This window comes from Chelonoidis abingdonii, chromosome 6 (assembly GCF_003597395.2).
Source record: "Chelonoidis abingdonii isolate Lonesome George chromosome 6, CheloAbing_2.0, whole genome shotgun sequence".
In the NCBI taxonomy this organism is placed as follows: Eukaryota; Metazoa; Chordata; order Testudines; family Testudinidae; genus Chelonoidis; species Chelonoidis abingdonii.
The window spans coordinates 22183323-22204762 of record NC_133774.1 but is presented as its reverse complement, the minus strand read 5'-3'; the positions used below and the strand labels follow the sequence as shown (position 1 = coordinate 22204762).

At 39.6% G+C, this 21440-nt stretch overlaps 1 protein-coding gene across 1 annotated transcript in view; it reads right to left on the bottom strand.

Moving 5' to 3' along the window:
- Positions 1-21440, bottom strand: part of NEDD4L (NEDD4 like E3 ubiquitin protein ligase) — a 413015-nt gene that overhangs the window by 195847 nt on the left and 195728 nt on the right. The window contains exons 4-5 of the mRNA XM_075067477.1: positions 11591-11629; positions 7811-7864 (exon numbers count right to left, since the gene is read on the bottom strand). Coding sequence (XP_074923578.1) covers positions 7811-7864; positions 11591-11629 — 93 coding nt within the window. The remainder of the gene's footprint in view (positions 1-7810; positions 7865-11590; positions 11630-21440) is intronic.

The window sequence follows — 21440 nt, the reverse complement described above, 5'->3', positions numbered from 1 at the left end:
TACATAGGAAAGACGTATTCTTTTAAAAATATAATTTTAAAATCATAATTAGAAAATCCTAATATATAGAAATTACAGTTGTGTCAACCACATTTTTTTATATATATATATATATATAAAACAAAACCAAAGATATTGACTGTAAAGTAAATAATAGAAAATTGAAGGCAGGTTATTTGCTAAATTACATATACCACCAAGAAAGCCATCAAAGAGGAAGCGAGATTGTATATCTGCACATATTTTCAGCTCAATCCTGTTTTCTCTGAAGTTAATGTGGTTTTTGCCACTTATTTCAATGGGAACAGGATAGCACCAGGTAAGTATGCAGCAACATACCTTTGCTTCTATAGTACAGATATAGGCATATAAAACACAACCAGAATCTTTATCTGCTTATATCAGAAACTTGTAGAAATTCAGATTTTTAAAAGTAGGTACTCTCAAATAAATCCATTAAAAAAGCCACCTAACGAGTCATTCCAAGCTCATAATTTTCCTACAGCAATATTTAGACAATTTTCAGTAGGACTTAGTGATTACTGTAATAGGTAGATCCGATTAGAAAGATATTCCTGAGGAAGGAAGAAAACAAATGGAAGTTCAGTCGTGACAAAACTCTGGAGGTGTTAGGTCTTCCTTCTCAATAATTATAATTATAATACAATAGTGCAATATTTTATTTGCCAAGATACTCTGCATTTTTGTTCTTAACAATAACAAATGCCCACTGGAATACTCAGATATTCTCCAACACCAGCTGCCGCTCACATGGGATTTTCTAAGTTCAGTTATCACAGTATTTCTAGCATACATACACAAAACCCAAATAATATAAACACAAACATACATCGATAGAATAACTATTGTTTTTAATTTGTAGGCAGACACACACCATGAAAACTTTCACACTGCATGTAAAATATCAGAGTAACCCAAAGAATCTCCCGAGACTGCCAATATATTTTTTTTAAGTTGGTTGCATATTCTTATTTTACCTAATATTTCATGGTAACTCAATGAAATACATCCTGCCTGCCCAAAAACACTTCTGATTAAAACAGAAGATATTTGAAAGATCATAAACACTTGGTAGCACTAGGACTGCAGACGCCCGCATGAATGTTTTCACTCAAGATAAATAAGGCTATGGCAGCTGCTGTCTACAGTCCAGGGCCCATGCCCTATATCAATCAAATACACACAAACTAGCTTAACTGGAAGAGTCTAGAAATTATTTTACCCTAAGAGCTTTAACAGGAAAAACTCTTCTCCCCAGTTTAATGAAAATCATTTCTGCACATAATTTATCATCATCATATGACCTATCAAAACAAACGTGTAAGGAATGAATTAAAAGTGACACCCCACTGAAAAACATTGTGTAAACTAAATAAAGAAAAATCTTTCATTCTTAAGTTGTTTTCATTCTCCAGCTTTCCTCCACCGAGTAAATGTGCCTAGTAAACTGCCTCCACCCAGAACATTTCTGGGTTCACTAGAAATAATGTCAAGAAAGTAGGATATATCTTTTAAAAAGTCTTAATTAAGGAAACCTATTTGCAATAAATTTTTTAAATCCTGTTTAGATTGAGTGCCTCTGCAACTGTCAAGGTACACGACTGACTGACTAACTTTATGTGGGGCTAAAACTGATTGCCATGGGTTCACTCAGTAGCAAGCAGCATAACTGGTTTAGAAAAATCTATAAATTTATACCCCAAAACATAAATGTACTGTTATAATGGAGGCCAAGTTCAGGAGAGATATCAGATTCTTTTCTCCAGTTTAACAGAGATGGGCACTGTTGCAGGGACAATGAAGTGGGGATAAACAACCTTTTGGGAAGTTGCACAAATCTGTGTCCAAATCTTCCTCCACTGTCTGATTTATGGAAGCATTTACAGTGCTGGAAATTAACCAGGGATAATGAGTAGAAAATGGCAGTTTAGACGTAGGACTTGGGTGATATGGAGTAATGATTTAAGATGAAGAGCTGTGTGCAACCCACTGGATGTTGGGTGAGGGTGTCTAAAGAGTATCAACTGTACTTGTAGAAGAGAAGAGAAGGGCCTGAACCAAAACCCTGGATGTAAATAATCCCAAACGTTGGAAAAGTTAAAACTGGAATAAAAACTTCACAGTGGCCTTTTTCTCCCAAAATCAAACATCCTCAAATCTTCAGGAAAATCAGAGTCCAGATAAGAAGTTTACATTTCAAGGCCTAACTCTAATGTAAACAAGATAAAAACTTCTCAAAAAAAAATAAATAAATGAAAGAACAAATCTTTTAACATATTGTTGAGTGTGATAGTGAAATCCAAACAAAAGAAGAACTAGAGGTGTTTTCAACAGGCATACGCTGAATGTAAAATATTCACAGGCTGCCAACAAACACATTTAGCACTTTATACAGACAGGGTGTGATATGATATATAACAGAAGAGAAGAATTTTCCCCACAAAGGCTGTGAGGGCTAGTTATTCATGTCCATGTGTTAAAAATGTATACTGACGTGCTAAAAAGAAAGTTATCTTGGAATAACTTTCACACTGTTTTTGCTATAAAAGCTGCAGAGTCATCATATGGTCTTATTGTATTTAGCAGCTGTCTTTCTGTACCACATTTCACTGAAAGAGACCACAAGAGAATGAGAACACACACAAGTAATAAAGACCAAAAGCCTATCTTGTGAGTCTGTTTTCACAGCTGGAGATAGGGTACTTACTATTCTATATACAGCATCATTGAGCTTAGAACTCAAGTGAGCAGTGTTAAATTACACGGCAAAGCAATTCAAGCAAATGACTCCCCATGCCCCCATAAGTTTTACCCACGCATGGGCCTATGAAGTATGTTTCAAAACACATTATAGAACTTCATCTCTCGCTTTCTCTCTCTCATATTACGTGAGAAATAGGCAGTATAAGAAGATTTTATATCATCTTTCATATCAGTTATGTTACAAGATATTGTAATAAATTGTGCCTAAATTGCATTTACAGTATTTGATCACATTTCATTATGAGACTGAAAGGACAACGCGAAAAGTTTTTATTTTAAAGAAGGTCAAGAGCAAAAGCATTCTTTGAAATAAAACAATTCTCACCGCTTGGTACTGAGAAAACAAAATTGGTTTCTTTACCGATTTCTGTCCCCACAAAGTCCTGAACTGCTAGTATACTTAAATTTCATTTTTATACACATTTTAAAATAATATGGAAAACATTAAAGCATTTGTTTCAAAAATGTTATTCTTTGTACAGCAAGGATTTAGCAAACTCAAAGAAATAAGAGCTAATAGTGACACTTGGGTTTTCCAATTTGTTAAAACCCTTCAGCTGATGTAACACTGAGTTAAGCAACATGTGAGACATTAGGACTCCAACAAAACATTGCACTGGATGTAATCATAACTGGAAGCAAAACTATTTTAGGTTATAGTTAGGGATGCTTTACAGATTGTTCCAGAGACATGTAGATCTTACCAGTATTAATGAGTGAAATTCTTTAGTCATCTAGAATTCAGAAGCTTTTCTACGTTACCATTTACATTTTGCTAGAACACAAGGGGAAGCATTTTCAGCACGTTACTTACTGTGGCACTAGTCACTGTAGGCCCAGAGGTATCAGGGCTGTATTCATCAGAAACTTGATTTTGTTCTTCAGTACCCCGGGTTACAAGAATTCTGAAGTGTTGCTGCCTTGTGTTTTGATCTGGTCTGATTTTAAACAAGCATCCCTGCCCTTGAGGAATCCTCTCTACTGAATTGCTTCTAGATATTTCTGACCCATTTCTGCTATTTCCATACAGTTCTGAATTCCCTCCATCTTCTACAAGGCTAATTCGTTCTGGTCGCGGCTGGACAGGGTAGGAAGTACTCCTCTCCAGCCGTATGCGAGGATACCTGACCAATCTATTCCCCTTTGTTCCAGTAAAGCCAAAATTATAGTCGCTTCCTGTACCTGTACCACTTGCCTGTGATTGCTGCAACTGGAAAACAAACAACTTTTTCCCTGAATTTTCTGACATGTCTGGCAGATGCTGCAAAGACCAGCGTCTGGGTTCAGAGGCAAGGGCATTATCCTGAACCTCGGAACCAAAGGGCGATAGCATAACCTGATGCATATCTGCGCTTGAAGCACGATGCTGAATTCTTACACCACTTATGTTTAACCCTGAAGCTGCTTCACTTGCTTCATCTTCTTCGGCAGTCGTTGCAACATCATCATTCTGGTTATTGGAAGGAATTGTACAAAATATTCTGTGATTACAGGAAACAGCTCCATTAAGCCGTTGCCCAGTCTCTTCAGGCATCCTGGGTGGAGAATTCTCTGAGGTTACTTGTGGACTGCTTGGAGGAGAAGAATGGCTGTCAATGGGGCATGTGTAATGCTCCCTGAAGTCTGAAAATTTACATGAAAGAGTCTCCTCAGGAGACTCTGGGGCTCCACACTCATCAGCACAGCCGTTCACAGCTTTGCGCTGAAGAGAGATCTGCATAGATGAGCTCCTTGTTGGACGCACATCAATATTGTTCAGCAGCTGAGGAATAAACATAGATGAGCTTCTTTTTAAGGAGCCCACTTCTTGCAAATCACCGCCACCATAATCCGCTCCATGTCGGGAGAAAGGATGAGGACTGTTTCTTCTTGGCAAAGTGTGGAATGCCATGAAAAAGTCATCTTCTCTCTCTCGGTCTAGCATCTCAGATTCAGGGGCCGTGTTGCTTCGTCCAGAGCCAAAATGAAACCGCAGCCGATGGGCCATGGTTTAACAAAGAGAAGAAAGGGAGTGAGAGAGAGAGAGAACAGCAACAATTCAGGCACTGCCAGAAGTTAAAAAACAAAGACAAACTCCAAGAAAAAGTGTCCCATCAGCCAAACTGTTAGCACTGCAGCACTGATAGCGACAGATAGCAGAAATAGCCCAAGTGGCAAGCAGCATTCCAGGCATGATTGGATAAGAGCAATCAGTGCTCCTACACACTGTGACATAGGGTAGGATGGTTGGCGTCACATGACCTGGTTCCCCCTCTCCACTGCAAGTTAGTTGTGTGTGTTAATACCAGCAAGAGCCTGAAACAGCACCTTCACAGCTGCTCCTTTTCCATCAGAAAAGAGCTGCCCCGCCGGAGAGGTCTCACAGCTGACTAAGGCAGCAAGCACACTCGGTGCTGCTATAAATCTAAGCCACATCACATTCACAAAGCACTTTTGTACAAAAATGTTAACTGCCACAAAAGCACTTTAAGTGTTAAAAGTTCAAGTGGACTTCACAATGCAGATTGAGAACAAAACTGGTTCAAGTAGACAAATTCAGGCTTCATCTGTCAACCCCCTAATGTTACAGCATTAGACTACCATGGTAGAACATAAATAAATATTAGTCCATGGTTATACTCGGATTTTTTCACCGATTCTTTAAAAGATTAAGTAACAAACTATTCACTCTTGAAAAAATCCACAACTTTCACATTACCAGGGTAAACACAGCATAACCTACTCATCCTACATACAGATCCTTTTCTTCCCTTAGAAATTGCAACAAAGAAACCTTACATATGACAAAGACTTCTCAGACAAGGATAGCAGCAGAAATGAACAAGATGGCAGGAGACAGTTTCTTTTTCAGTTTTACCAGGCAGCAAAGACGAGCGAAAACTGAAGAAGGGTATGCATGTAGTTTTGTAATGATTTGACTTAAGCACCGTACAGAAACGCTGCCCAACGCTGGCAGCCTTCCAATGAGAAAGTTAGCAATATTCCCGTCCGATTGCCAGCATGGAGTATAGCTATGCTTGCTAAGAGCCAAAAGATCTCAAAAGAAGAACATATGGGTTACAACCAAAAATTGAAGTAAACATCCCAATTCAGCCCTGCCACATTGCAGAATCTCAGTGTTTAAAAAGGGGCTGTCACAGCTGAGGTGTACTGAAGTTTTAGAATATTTTCGCATGAATCAGAAACAACATCCATTTAAACAAAAAGTTTCTGTACAAAAAGAGAGACAAACTAATTCAATTCAACGAGTGACAACTTGGTCCTATGAAAGCTCCAAAGAATTAGTTTTTTCAACAGCCCTATACTTGTAGGTGTAGGGTCAATACTACATCTAGAATTTAAACCACTGTTTTTACAGAAAACTACCAAGTACAAGAGAAATTGAAGCTGGTTAAAACGATAAAACTGGCAAGGGCCAGTACAATCCTCTATTGTTTTAACTGGACTATGAGCCAACAGTGAGAAAAACATGGGTATTTCCTACACAGTAACAGCACTGTAGATTGCCTTGTGCAAGCACAAGTGTTAGAATTATTTTAATACACTTTTCAGACAACATGTTTCTGTGCTATTTAAGTAAGCAAGTCTCTCTTTTCTCAAACTAAATTTGCAATCACAGTCTGCAGTGGCCTGGATTGGGGGGAACAGACTGCAATCTCGAACAATTCTCTGGTGGTTTAGGAACAAGATGAACAAGCAAGAAAATTATTTTTGGGGCAAATCTTACAAATGTAAGCTTTACAAGTAGGTATTTATTCCCAGCATAAATTGTAACAGAAAACAGGCAAACATAGTAAGCTGTTTTGAATCCTAAAAATATACTCATGCTACAGAAATTAATCTTAGAGTACTCAATTCAATACTCCCTCATTCTAGGCACATAACCTGGAATCTTAAACATATATTTAACCATAAGTGCTCTTTTTTAATACATACATTGGCTCAAAATAAAAGGGTACAAAGTTACCACACACTAGTATGAGAGAAGGGAAATTGCCACCTCTCAGATGTCCCTGTGTGGTAATGGTTAAAAAAAATGTCTTTTTAACGACCACCACTACACTGTCACATATTGGTTTGACTGTGCACATCACTACCCTCTGCTGGTTCACATGAAACTCATTCAACTTTTCTGATATTATTCCACTCTGCTGGCTGGCCTGCAAAGAGGATAAGAACCTAAAACTAGCAAGAGTTAATCAATATTCTCTACTAGTTCAAACCGTGGAGGCCTGGGTTTGTGAAACAGATTAAATGCCTCTCAGTACAATGATCACCACAGAGTCTCTATATATGTTGCCACCCTGCCACAGATTTGTTACTGTACTTCCTCACAACATTAAATGAGTGGCCCTCTAGATTTTTCCCCCTGAAAAAGGTTACCTACACAGAGTTTACATCTTTTTCCTTGCATTACATTAACATTTGCTTTGATGGAGCTGAAAGAAAAGAAAAATGTACCTCTTAAGAGGGTTTTTTTTTGTTTGTTTGTTTGTTTTTTTTAACAACAAAAGGATATTCAAACTATCCAAAATATATCTGGCATATTTTCCCCCAATATAGTAAGCAAGTTTGGTAGAGACATACTGTACTTATCTAATTTTAAGGAACCGAATATTTTGTGCTATAGCACCACATCCTCTATTATAAAAGTGTTCATAAATATACTGTTAGTGGGTCTCACAGTATGCTATTCCACTAAAACAGCTTTTTAAAATCCGCAAAATACATTTATAAATTGTGATTATATTGATGTCTTACATCAACTAGATCCAAAATCAGACCCTAGAGATTTTTGCTTAGACACCAATTTAATCTCATCAAAAATGGCAAAACAGCAAAATTTCCTACTTTATATACTTCACTTGACTTTTCCTCAGTGTACATATTTACACCACTGAAACAAAAAAACTTTAATTTAAGGTATACCAAATTTCCAGGAACTAAGATTCAGGAGCTATGTTACTTCTATGTTTAGTTGTGTAATTAATAACACACACAAAGGGGAATACAGTAGTACACTCACCAATCTGTTTTCGTCAAACACTTCGAACAGGAGTCTATGATTAGTTGGATTTACCTATAAAAATATATATATAGTGTTACTTCATGTTCATTATATATATGACAAACCATTCACAGTTACAATAATTTGCTAAATGACCAATCCAAGGCAATAGGAATAGGGCTGACAAGACTTGTATATATCTTTAACTATATCTAGTGTGTAAATACACATATGTCCTAAATGTACGACTAGAAATGTTCTGGTGTTCAATATGTTTTTACTTACAGCTGTTAAGGAACAGGGATGTAGTATACTAGGTGCTCTATTAAGAAAGCTTCAAAGAGGCAGAGACATTGTATGGATGTCACATGGGGCTATAGGGTCTTTCCTGCGTCACAATTAAGCTCTGAAATTGCAGTACCAAGAAACAGAATTTTTAAAGGATATTCCCCTTTGTTATGGATTCTGAACATGCCATTCAGAATTCTGCAGTTTCTCTATTTTTCAACCTCTGCCCAGATCCAGTCAGTCACCGTTCCTAGCCCATTTAACCACATATGCCACTTCAGAAACACTGCTGAGGAGGTGAGAAGGAATACCCTGTGCAGACTTTTCTAAAAGTTTATCAGAGAAGTGAGAACATCTCCACGATGTAGTTTCCACAGACAGACATTGAACTACATAGATCCCCTCAAAACAATCAATGATCAAGCAGGCAATGAGGCCACCAATGAATAAGGACAAGTTTCTATGGTAGTTAATCCAGGTTAGTACATTTTTCAGGAAAGCTTTTGTAAGACAAGTGGCTAAGCCCAGTCCTCTGTGTGAGGCAACATGAAGATATTCTGAAATAGGCAGACACTTATGTGGGTTTGTAGACAGAGGGAAATCCCCCAAATTGAACTAGCGCAAGGAGCTCTGAAATAACGGAATGCACACAAGTACTAGTATGTGTATTTCTGGGTAGGATTTTCATGAGTTTTTATAGTGCCATTTACATGCTCTAAGTAACAAGAGTTCTCATGATCTCACTGTATTTTCATTCCAGGAGGAAGTATAAATTGACCATGAAAAACATCAGTGAAAATCATAAATACAAATATGTGTAGCATAATATCTGGTTTTCTGCAAATCCCAGATGCACAACCACACCACCAAAGGAGGAGCACTCGATTGCATGAGCTCTGTGCCTTCCAAGCTGCTCTGCAATCCAGCACTGTGTACAAAAATGCCCTGCTTTCCACCTGCCCAGTGTGGAATTAAATCTGAGTTAGTGCTGAATAATGTCTGAAACAGCAGAGAGCCAAGAGTACATCTTTTTCTGGGGATGGCGTGTAGCTACACAAAGGCTGAAATTTACACATAGCCATTGCGTGACTAAGAGTAAAACCTGCTAGCATTTATAGACATTAATGAGATGGAACTGCTGGAGATGAATGAAGGTTATTTTAGGGCACGTCCACACCAGAAGTGCTACATCAACGCAGCTGCATCACTGTCCGATGAAGGCGCTCTATGCTAATGGGAGAGAGCTCTCCCATCGGTATAATTACTCCACCTCTGCGAGAGGTGGAAGCGATGTCAGTGGGAGTGTGTTTCCTGTTGACATAGCACCAGTGTGGACAGCACTTAGGTTGCTTTAACTTCTGTTGCTCAGAGGGGGGGTCTATTTCATAGCTCTGAGTGACGCAAGTTAGATCAACTTAAGTTGTAGTATAGACCTACCATAAGGCTTTGTCTTCGCTGACACAAAGTTGTTGTTGTGTGTTTGTTCTTTTATTGGGAGCAAGTTAACTAAGAGGTGATAGTTATCTCATTGTAAAACCTTAAGTGGAGACGAGGGACTTACAGTGTTTACAATGAGGCAAACTAGGCGAGGTCAATACTCTCCTCCCCTACCGCCCTGTGACTGACCTTACCTAGTTTACTTTGTGTTGAAAACTTCAGTGCTGTGCCTCCAAGGGATTGCAGTACATACATAGTTAAGACAAAATACTATAAGATAAACTAGGTATGGTCAGTCACAGGGCTGTGAAGGGTAGGACAGCGTTGACCTCACCTAGTTTAATTGGTGGTAAAAACTACCTTTTTTTGTCAGAGAAGATACAGACAAAGATTGCTTTTTCCCCTCCAGCACATCACTACAGGGACAGAGTTAAGGTTGGTTGGGTGCCTTGATGTTTGGATTCCTTTTAAGTTTATTCTTAACATAATATTCCTGGGCTTTTACTGCTTTGTTTTTTTGGTAACTGGAACACATGGTAAATTACTGATGTGTACTCAAAAATTATGTTTAGCAAAGTACGTTAACTGGGCATAAATACTAATGACGTAACTCGTAACACGCAGTTCTGACAATGGATAAACATTTTGATTTGCTGCTTGCTTCTAAAACATTTTTCTTGTAGCCTTTAATGGGGAATCCCAAGAACCAGAAATGTCAAACTTAATATGTGAAAGTGTAACATGACCAGATGAACGTTCTACTAATGAGAATCTTGCATATAACAAAACTTGTTGTGACTGAAATGGAAAAAGCTGGGGCCAGTCATACTGAGTTTAGTGCCAAGACAATTCCTAGAGATTCTGCATTACTCAAAGAAACAGATTTAAGTGCCTTCTGTACTATATTATAGGAATCAAAATAGCTATCTCCGGGAAGACTGTTTTAAAGATAAAAAAAATCTATTAAATTTCACCCTGTAAAAAGCTATTTTAATGGAATTGACGTTGTAAAGCATTTATAATCTCCTCAAATTAGATATTAACAAACATTCTGTTATAAATTACCAAATTAGCACAATGGTCAACAGCTAAAATGCATTTTGACAGTATACTGTCTTTTTAACAATCCACAATGCCTTTCCTTGTTCTCAAACAGCTGTTCTGAAGATTAAATTTAAATTGCTGAAATTTTACCTAACCTATTCTTGTAAAAACTACAACTGGACAGAAGCTAAGTAACTGCTCCTTGAAAACTCTTTGTAATAACTGAAGATCAGAGATGGTTTTCAAGTTATCAATTTATATTCCATAAATATATTACATTTAATTGGGGTATTTTTTTCACTTTCAGCCTATTTCACATTTTATGAATATTTAAAGTTTTATGATGAAAATGTCAACTACTACTTATAATAGAAAAGCACTAGATGTTAAGTGCAGTTCTATTAACATTTCTAACATGATTTGACACGTTTAAAAAGTTACAAGAATAAAATAAATTTGATAATTTTCTCTTTGCTTTTATGCTACTTGCCAAAAATTGCTCTTTCAAATCTTCTTTTCTATGTTTGCACTTTACTACTTTTTGGTCATGCTCGCTCAACTTTCAAGATCTTTAACCGTGAAACACTTACTTAGTCTCCTTCGTCTACTTATGCTGGGCTATCATATAGCCCTAGGAAGAATTTCTGGCTATTTGCTACTACATTACTAGTTCAATACCACAGCAAACATGATATGCTAAAAATGCATGTTTGAGTGAAGCATATTACATTTTCTATATACATCAACTCAAAGCATGTATAAAAAGAACCATTACCAAATTGTGCAACAACAAACGTTTCATACATTAAACCGTATGGCAAATCCTATGTTTTATTCCATCTTTTAGAACAGATATTAGACAGTAACTACATCAGTTCAAGTGATTTTTCTTTGAAATACACAATAAATATTTAAAGAGTAAAATACTAAAAAGAATAAGTTTCTTCCCACCCCTTTACAATGTGATGTGTTTAATTTTACTAATCTACTTGTAGTGAAACAATTTATTACAAGTAAAGAAAAACTTACTCTAAAATAAAATTCTTCATTCCATTTTGGATTCAGTGTCTGTAAAAGAAATTAAATTTTTTTATGCAAACAATATTATTAAAGTCTTAAATTCTACTGAGGCTGTCAATACATTTGCAGTCACTTACAAGTGCATGCATGTGACAATCTCTGTTAAAAGTCAGTTAAAAACAACCCTAATATTTCATAGCAACAGCCACCAAGAATAAAAACATTGCTGTCAAATGATTTAAAATTCATCTACCAAGCAAATTGAGCGTGGGAGGGTATTTCAGCCGGATGATCCAGAAATAGATGTTAACTATAAATAGGAATCTATCAGTAGAAGGGAAATGATTGAGGACCTATGCAGAGAGATCGTAATGAAGACTAATCTTAATGAAATGTTTTATAATATAAACCAAAGTAAGGAAAATGGCCAGTTTTAAATACAAGGATGAGTTTACTGGTCAAAAGAAAGTTATGGCTCTAGACAGCAAAAAGGTATCACTTGTTTTAGCTGAATTTGCTTAGGGCTCTTTTTCCCGTTTTCCAAATAAAGACTATGGAACGCCACAATTTTGTATTAATGATTTGAGTAGAATATGCACTTAGCTTACAACATAAAAGGAGACCAAATATAAGATTATCAAGATGAACAGATTAGTAATAAGAGTATTAGCAATATGTGTAATTCAGTTTTTGAAAAATGATCTGAAGTGCCCATTCAGCTCATTTTAATGTCAAATGATTTTCCCTCCCACACACATACTTGCCCCCTTGCCCCCTGCCCCTCTCCACCCTTATTATTGATCACCCCTGCTCCATACAGCTCAGAATTGGGGACAGAACATTAATTCTCCCAAAAAGCCAAACACAGACCTGAAGCTATATAAGATTGTGCTACAAGACCACAAGCTGTCCTTAATCGCAGGCTCAACACCAACTATCAAAGCATACTAAACAATCCTATGTCTCCGCACATTTCAAGGAAAACTGCAGTGATCTGTTTTATCGCCATGGGAAATACTTGTTTTTAAGCTTCTTAAGTCTACCATGCCATTTTTTCCAACAAGTTAAAGAAATACCTGTCACTGGTTCAGTATTTCCATTGTCATGAGGGACAACAATCCCACTCAAAGTGAGGGCTTTTATTCTAGCTGGCAGAGGGAAATGAGGTCTTGCACTTAACTCAATGGTATTTGTCTGTCTGTATGTGATGTAACAGCTTCTGAATGCTTTATCCACTCAATTCCAAAATTTCAGGGAATGTTCTAAGCATCAGTGGGCAGAATCTTAATGGTTTTGGTGAAAACTAGAAAAGCAGAAGAAGGAAGAAGAGGAACACATGGCGCTCCTGGCATCTGATCAGCAGAGCCAACAGTTTCAACCACCAATTCTCTATAAATCAAAGAACTAGTTGATAGTGGCCATTAACACCTTCCAGTGTAGCAATGCCTCCATCTCAGCTCTGCCCATTAATAGTTTTAAAATGTTAACATCCTGAATGATCCATCTCCCAGACAACCACCCACCCCCATCCCCCAAAATGGTGGGGGGGGGGGCGGTGTGGAGAAATAGGAAGAAATGAAGAATGGAGGACAATGAGCCACTGAAATGAGGGGGGAAATGTGGGGAACACAGAATTCCGGGCTTAATGGAGTAGGGAATCACAGGAGTCCCTGATATAGAGTGGGATGGGAGGGTGGCACCCAGGGAAATTGAAAAGAGGAAGACTGGAGGAACGCAAAGAGCCCCTGGTGTGTGCAACGTGCTCAGCCTTCAGAAGCAAAAAATGTGTAACTGTTCTTATTTCCCAGTAGGAGACCAAGACACTAATAATGTCAGAGACATTCTAGGCCTCACCATAGGTGCTGACTTCGTGGCTGCTCCAGGGCTGGAAACCTCACGGGGAAAAATTAGCGGGTGCTCCGCACCCACTGACAGCAAAGGTCCGCTCAGCTCTTCCCTGCCTCCTCCCTTGAGCGTGCTGCATTCCTGCTCCTTCCTCTCCCTCCCAGCACTTCTGCTCACTGCCAAACAGCTGTTTGGCGGTACTCCGGGAGGGAGGGGGAGGAGTGGGGACACAGCGCACTCAAGGGAGGAGGCAGGACAGGGACTTGGGGAAGGAGGTGGAATGGGGGCAGAGTGGGGACTTGGGGAAAGGGTGGAGTGGGGCAGGGCTAGGGGCAGAGGGGGATCAAGCACCCACCGGCAGGAGTAGAAGTCGGCGCCTATGGGCCTCACTGAATGCCAAGTACAGGTCTCTCGCAACTTACGCGCATTTAACATGCGCGATTTCAGCTTTACGCTGAAAGACCTGGAGTCCTGGAGGGGGCGTGGCCTCAAGATTTAAAGGTCCTGGGACAACAGCTGTGGCTGGGAGTCTCAGGGCCTTTAAATCACTCAGGGGACTCCCAGTTGCAGAGGTGGCTGGTAGCCCCTGAAGCGAATCAAAGGGCCGGAGGCTTCAGCCACCGTGGAGCTTCGGGACCTTTAAATGCACCCCCCCACTCCCGCCGCTGGAGCTGCAGACAAGATTTAAAGGGCTCCTCCGCACTCCCCACCAGGGCGGGAAGCCTGGGGGAGCCCTTTAAATCCCGCCCGCAGCTCTGGCAGTGGGACGAGGGGGAGGGCATTTAAAGGGCTCCACTGGGCTCCCTGCTGCTGAGGGAAGCCCATCGGAGCCCTTTAAATCCCGCCCGCAGCTCCGGCGGCGGGACGTGGGGGGCATTTAAAGGGCTCCACTGGGCTTCCCACCTCGGACGGAAGCCCGTTGGAGCCCTTTAAATCCCGTCTGCAGCTCCGGCAGCGGGACGGGGGAGGGAGGGCATTTAAAGTGCTCCACCGGGCTCCCCGCCGCAGTGGGAAGCCTGGCGGAGCCCTTTAAATGCCACCCCCCGTCCCACCAGCCGGAGCCGCGGGTGGGATTTAAAGGGCTTGGGGGTTCTGACTATATGCAGTTTTCGTTTACGCGATAACCACGGAACGGAATCCCCCCCTAAGATGCAACAGACCCGTAGTTGTAAAGTAGCTACGCACTCAACCCAAGATTTAAGAATCCTAAGTGCCTTCCAAAATCTGATCTGGACAGAATGTGGAGCATGCTTTCAGAAGTCTTAAAAGACCAACACTCCAATGTGGAAACTACAGAACCTGGACCACCAAAAAAGAAAATCAATTTTCTGCTAGTGATATCTGATTCAGATGATGAAAATGAACATGTGTTGGTCTGCACTGCTTTGCATCATTATCGAGCAGAACCCATCATCAGCAGGGATGCATGTCCTCCGGAATGGTGGTTGAAGCATCAAGTGACATATGAATCTTTAGTGCATCTGGGACATAAATATCTTGCAACGCCAGCTACAACAGTGCCATGAGAATGTCTGTTTTCACTGTCAGGTGACATTGTAAACAAGAAGCAGGCAGCATTATCTCCTGCAAATGTAAACAAACTTGTTTGTCTGAGCAATGGGCTAAACAAGAAATAGGACTGAGTGGACTTGAAGGCTCTAAAGTTTAACATTGTTTTATTTTGAATGCGGCTATTTTGTGCACATAACTCTACATTTGTACATTCAAATTTCATGATAAGGCGATTGCACTACAGTACTTGTATTAAGTGAATTAAAAATACTCTTATTTTTACAGTGCAAATATTAATAAAAATAAACAGAAAGTAAGCACTGTACACTTTGTATTCTGTGTTGTAACTGAAACCAATATATTTGAAAATGTGGAAAAAACATCCAAACATATTTATATAAATGGTATTCTATTTTTTAATCACTTGACGGCCCTAATAATTATTCTGTTCACAACAGGAGAGTATTCAGCAGCTTTTTCCTCTCAGGGTTCATGACAGTTGTCGGTAATAAAAGGCAGTGAACTCTCTCTCTCTCTCTCCACATTATTATTATTATTTGCGCCTGACGTGAGTGCCAAAACAGATTTGTCATCACATCAAACTTTGGGGGTTAAGCTTGGTGCATGTATTTTTCAATCAGATAAAGAGCTATGGAAGGCACACCCATGTTGGCAAAGGGCATGTCCCAGGGAGATTTCTATTTCTTGTAAAATATTATCCATTATCACATTATCCACCACCACCTCCCGAGCACCTGCAGCGCCCCAGGCCACTCCCTGCTCCAGAGCACTCAAGATTTAGTCTTGGGTGACCAGATGTCCTGACTTTACAGGGACAGTCCCAATATTTGGAACTTTATTTTATATAGGCGCCTATTACTCCCCACCCCGTCCCGATTTTTCGCAGTTGCTGTCTGGTCACTCTAATTTATAAGGGGTATATAGTAAAAGTCATGGAACGATCACAGGCCATGAATTTTTGTTTACTGCTCGTGACCCAGCCATGACTTTTACTAAAAAATACCCATGACTAAAACGTAGCCTTAATCATTAGCCTTGTTGGAGGCAATGGAGTTACCACAAGAATGTTGGCAGGATTGGGCCCATAAACAGCAATTATCCTTAAATACTGAGTGCATATAAGATGGCAGAGGATTCTGGATAAGGCAATCCAGTGAAACATTTAATCATAGTAGCTATTGGAACCATAATATTAATTTTAGCACTTCCTTCAGTTTAACTGACGGTTGGTGGTTTTTAAAAGAAAGTATTTTTCAATATTTGCTTTTATAGAAAGCAAATGCTTATAACATTGTACAAACAGTGTAATGATACTACACTTTTCCTCTTCACTCATTAACAGGGTTGTACTGCTCTTCAAATATCTAAAATCAAACAAAGACAATGAAAGTGATGCTTCCCCCTCCCCCTAGATATGGAATAAGAAAATCTAAGTATTTTTAAAACAGAAGCCAAGCAGATTACACATTTGTTTAAATATTCAGGACAGGGAGGGCCAAGGAGACCTACCTGCATTTGTCTCCTTTGCACCTTATTTTTTGTGGAGGAATTACAAGGTATTATGTACTGCTCTGATTACAAATATAGGTACAGACTAGCACCATATAGGTGGAGAACGTGAAAGTGTCTGGTCTGAGGTCAGGAGAGGTGGTTTCACCTCTCAAATTTAGAAGTCTGGGCTTTACCAGCACATTGCTCTTTTTCTTGAAGCCTAATGCTTTGACCTGTCAGCTAAGTTCGTATACTTGCACTTACAGATTCACACCTTTGCATCTTTGGTACCTGCAGCTGTGACAATTTTAAGAACTGAGATACTACAAAATGTAAGGACACTGTTTGCCCAGCAAAGGCAGAGTGGTTATCTATCTGTACCAGGAAACAGAGTCTTGGGGAAGAGAAAGTTGTTCCAGGGGAGAAATAAAAATAATTAATTAAAAAACCACCTATGACAAAATATGGTAGGAGTTGCCCCTTTAAGAATGTTCATGTCTTCCTCACATTTACACAAGCACTAAATTTCTCTCAGTATGTTTATGAGCGCTATGATTGTTTTCATAAGTCAGTTGTAGAGGCAACTGTTTTTATTTAAATTTATTTTTCAGGATTTTGGTATTTTGTAGCTCTGTATTGTAAGCTGTTAAATTTTTCAATACAAATAAGTTTAAAACTAAATTTAAACAAAATACTGTACGGCCCTTCCTCATGATGTTGTCAAACATGTCGCTTATTTGGAGTGTTTATTACATTCCAAAATTTTTAAAAATATTAGCGTCGTCCTCCTCTTTGTAACTAGATAAAGCATTAAATTATATTTTGTATATTACACTGAATATCCTGTATAATCAGTGTTTCTCAACATTTTTGATACCAGGGACCAGCTTTCTGCCTTCCAAAACCGTGTCAGGGAGATCTCAGGGACCTGACCGGCTGTTGAAAAACAAACACTGCTCTATATTACATTGCAGTTTTCCTTTCAAAGTCAAATCCTCTATCTGGGTCTCCTTCACTAATGCAGAAACTAGGATATAGTTCCCATGACAAACTTTATACCTACTGGAAACAATGGAACATGGACATTTTGGGAGAACATTGAGGTTCTGATTCAGAAAAAGCATTTAAGCATGTGTTTCACTTTAATCCCAGGATTTATCCCAGCAGCTTCAATGACACTACTCCTGGGCCTAAATTTAAGTATGTACTTAAACGCTTTGCTTAATCGGAGGCTTAAAAACCCCAGCACAAAAAACAAAAAACACAAGACAACAGAACATACAATCAAAAGTACAGCACAGGATCCTGGCAGTCACTACACTGATAACAACAAAACAGCAGCCGCCTTACAAACAATATACTAATAAAGAAGGAGAAAATCCTCCAAGAGAAAATACATGAGCACCAAAAAAGCTGCTATACCAATTAGAACAGTAGAACAAAATTCCAAAAGAAATAAGCAAAACTAAGTTTTCCATCCTTTCTCGGCATCATCATACACTGGTATTCTGAGTGCAAATTATACAGAAAACAGAAAATAATTGCCTTTCCTACTTTCCATCACAACACGTTGAAAACAATCTCAGTACAACTCCAGAGCTACTGTCTACTTCACAAGAACAAAACCTCACTGTTTTCTAGCAGATGTAATCCCTAGTCCAGTAAACAGCTCCATGGGGGCAGACCCACTGACCTCAATAGGGCTCCAAGTGGAGTAAGGGGTTTACTGCTTTTACCAGGGCCTAGGTCGCCAATCTTAGAATCATTTCATATCTTATAAAATTATATTGCTCACAACCAGCAGCACCCCACATTATTGCTTACAAGAGAAGGAGCCTTCTGCCACCTCAGGGACTTGCCTACAAGGGAAAATTTTACCAGTTATAGCTATAAACCCCTATACGAACCAGGATAAACTGATTTACAGCAATTTAAATCTGCTATTTTAATTATGACAAATCAGAAAACAGGAAATCTTGATTTAAATTACTGACTTTGATTCCTAATTTCCATCCAGACAGAGCTTAATACAAATCATGAATTAAAAAATCAATAATTAATATGTAGAAAATGGTGAATGATTAGTTTCTTAAAACAATAAAAATAAGAAAACTGAATACATAAATTTTAAGCCTTGTAATTGCTTGAATAAACATGTATAGATATAAAGATAACCTCCTGGCTAGCAAAAAAAGCACCACATTTAATGTAGAGGAGGCTATATTTAGTTGAAAATCCAGCAGTTTTAACGAAAACCAACCTTTCTTTAGAAAAATAACGAAACAAAGTTAAAGTTAACAAATAATTTAATTTTTAGTAATTTAAATTAGTTGATGAGAAAAATTGATATGAAAAAAGTTTATCAAAACATGTTTTGCATTTAAAACTGATTATAAAAATAAAATATATTCTTGCCATGAATAAGACCCATAGCTATGATAATACAAAATAAAATAAATAAATAAAATAATCTGTGGTTAGTGGATTTATTGTTTATGATCACCACGTCTTTTAAGATGTCATCAACTCACTCTAATTTTTACTATAAACTAGAAGAGGAAAACAAAACTTCCTTGCTTTTTCAACTCCTAGTTTTTTATCTTTGAATCAATGAGCCATTAAACTGAAATAGTTGAATGAAATGAAATGAAAAAATACTCTCTGAACTTGCAGAAAAAAAGACTACTGCTGTCAAAAGCTGATTTTGCACTTCAGTAAACTATGGTTTCATGTGCTTAGCCGGCGACTTCCACCAGTTCAGTGGTTTGCCTTTCTTTTAAACTTGGGCAGCAAATATGTACTGTTCATTTTTTTTTATTTAAATGGATGCAAAGTTATACTTATTTAAAATTTAATTTTAAATAGGTATATTTGTAAAAAAGGGAAAAAAGTTTTTTACTTAAAAAATAAAAATCAGTCAAGAAATGAACTTTTACTCCAGTATAAAAAAGTGGACTTTTTTTTTCTTCATATAGTTTAAATCCCATCCCAAGCAACAAATTAATCTGTTAAAAAAAGCACTCTTCAACTGGAATAATATTCTCTCTCTCTCTCTCTCTCTCTCTCTCATTATTATATAAGGCAGGTTCACATACAGCCTTGTATGCGAACCCGCCTTATATCAGGTTGCGTTATGTTGGGGTAGAGGTGTGTATGTTCCTTTTGTATATAAAAAAGAACATATACACCTCTACTCCGATATAACACAACCTGATATAAGGCAGGTTCACATACAAGGCGGTAAAGCTCTGACATGCTGCTCTGAGCAGCTAGTTAAGAGTGCTGGGCCAGGCAGGGGCCCGAGGGGTTCAATAAGGTGCAGAGGGTCTCGGGGGTGGACAGCCCCCCACCCGCAAGGGTCTGGGGGGCAGGAGCTGTTGTGGGGGCACTTTTTGTGGCCACGCAGTTCCAGAGTAGCCCGAGGGATTAGCGGGGGACCAGGAGCAGCCCGCTTTGCTTCCCTTGCCCTGGCCCCAGCCGTGTTGCTCAGGGTAAGGGGTTTGGGGGAAGGGATCTCCCCCCACTCCCGCACTCACCAGCAGCAGCGGAAGTGGAGCAGCCCAGCCCCAGCCTGCTCCACTCCGCCAGCTCCCAGCCGCAGTGCTCTGCTTCCTGCTGCAGATGAGTATGGGGGGCGTCCTTTCCCCAACCTCCCTGCACTCACCTGCAGTGGGAAGCGGAGAGACGTGGCCCAAGCCTGCTCTACTTTCCTTGCCCCAGCCCCAGCCGTGTCGCTGGGGGGTGACTAAGGAAAGGTCCTGCACTCACCTGTGGAGCCCACAGCTGGGAGCTGGTGGAGTGGAGCTGGCTGGGGCTGGGCTGCTCTGCTTCCTTCCACCAGCGAGTGCGGGGAAGTTGGGGAAAGGACGCCCCCCCGTACTCACCTGCAGCGGGAAGCAGAGCAACGCAGCTCCAGCCCACTCCACACTACCACCTCCCAGCCACGTCGCTCCACTTCCTGACGCAGGTAAGTGTGGGAGGCATCCTTTCCTCAAACCTCCTCACACTCACCAGCAGTGGGAAGCGGAGTGCTGCAGCTGGGAGGTGGTGGAGTGGAGCGGAGCGGGCTGGGGCCAGGCTACTGCACTTCCCACCGGTGCCAGTAAGTGCCTGTCAGGGGGCAGGGAAAGGAGGGTGGAAAGGGGTCGGAGCAGTCAGGGGACGAAGGGTTGGGTAAGGGTGGGCTTCTGGGGGTGATTAGGGATGGGGGTCTCTGGAGGGGGTGGTCAGGGAGCAAAGGGGGGGGGGCAAAGCAAGTTTGATATAACACAGTCTGACCTATAACGTGGTGAGATTTTTTGTCTCCCGAGGACTGCGTTATATCGGGGTTGAGGTGCACTATATCTGTTTAAATTCAGACCTTAGGTTCTACTAAAAAGAGAGACTTTCCCCATACAGACCAGGCTTAAACATTTTCCATTGCTTAAAAAATAATAAGAGTGCATAGTGTACAAATAAAAACTCCATGATAGCAGGTATCAGAGGGGTAGACGTGTTAGTCTGGATCTGTAAAAGCAGCAGAGTCCTGTGGCACCTTACAGACTAACAGTCTGTTAGTCTATAAGGTGCCATGACTCTCTGCTGCTTTTACATGATAGCAGGATGACAGGTGAATCCTACTTATGAAAAAAAATTCCATTATCAAAAGAAAGCCTCCCACATATCTGTATTGTTTTGTTATAAATGTCAAAGGTATTTAAAAACAATTCCCCAAAACACTATATTCTATGCGTTACTGTAGCAACTAAGTAGAGCTGAAATTTTCACTAAGAATTTTCACCAAAACTAAGAACAGATTTGGATAGGCTCTGAAACTAAAGCAAGTAGACACCAAACAGATTTTAAAAGACGAAAACATAAGATCAAAAACACTATTAACAAAAAAGGAGTTTCCACATCAGTGTAATTAACAAACCCCTGAGGGTTTTGTTTTTCAATTCCTTCCATTTTAACTGGTTTTTATTTTTCACTGTTCATACTCTTAGACCAG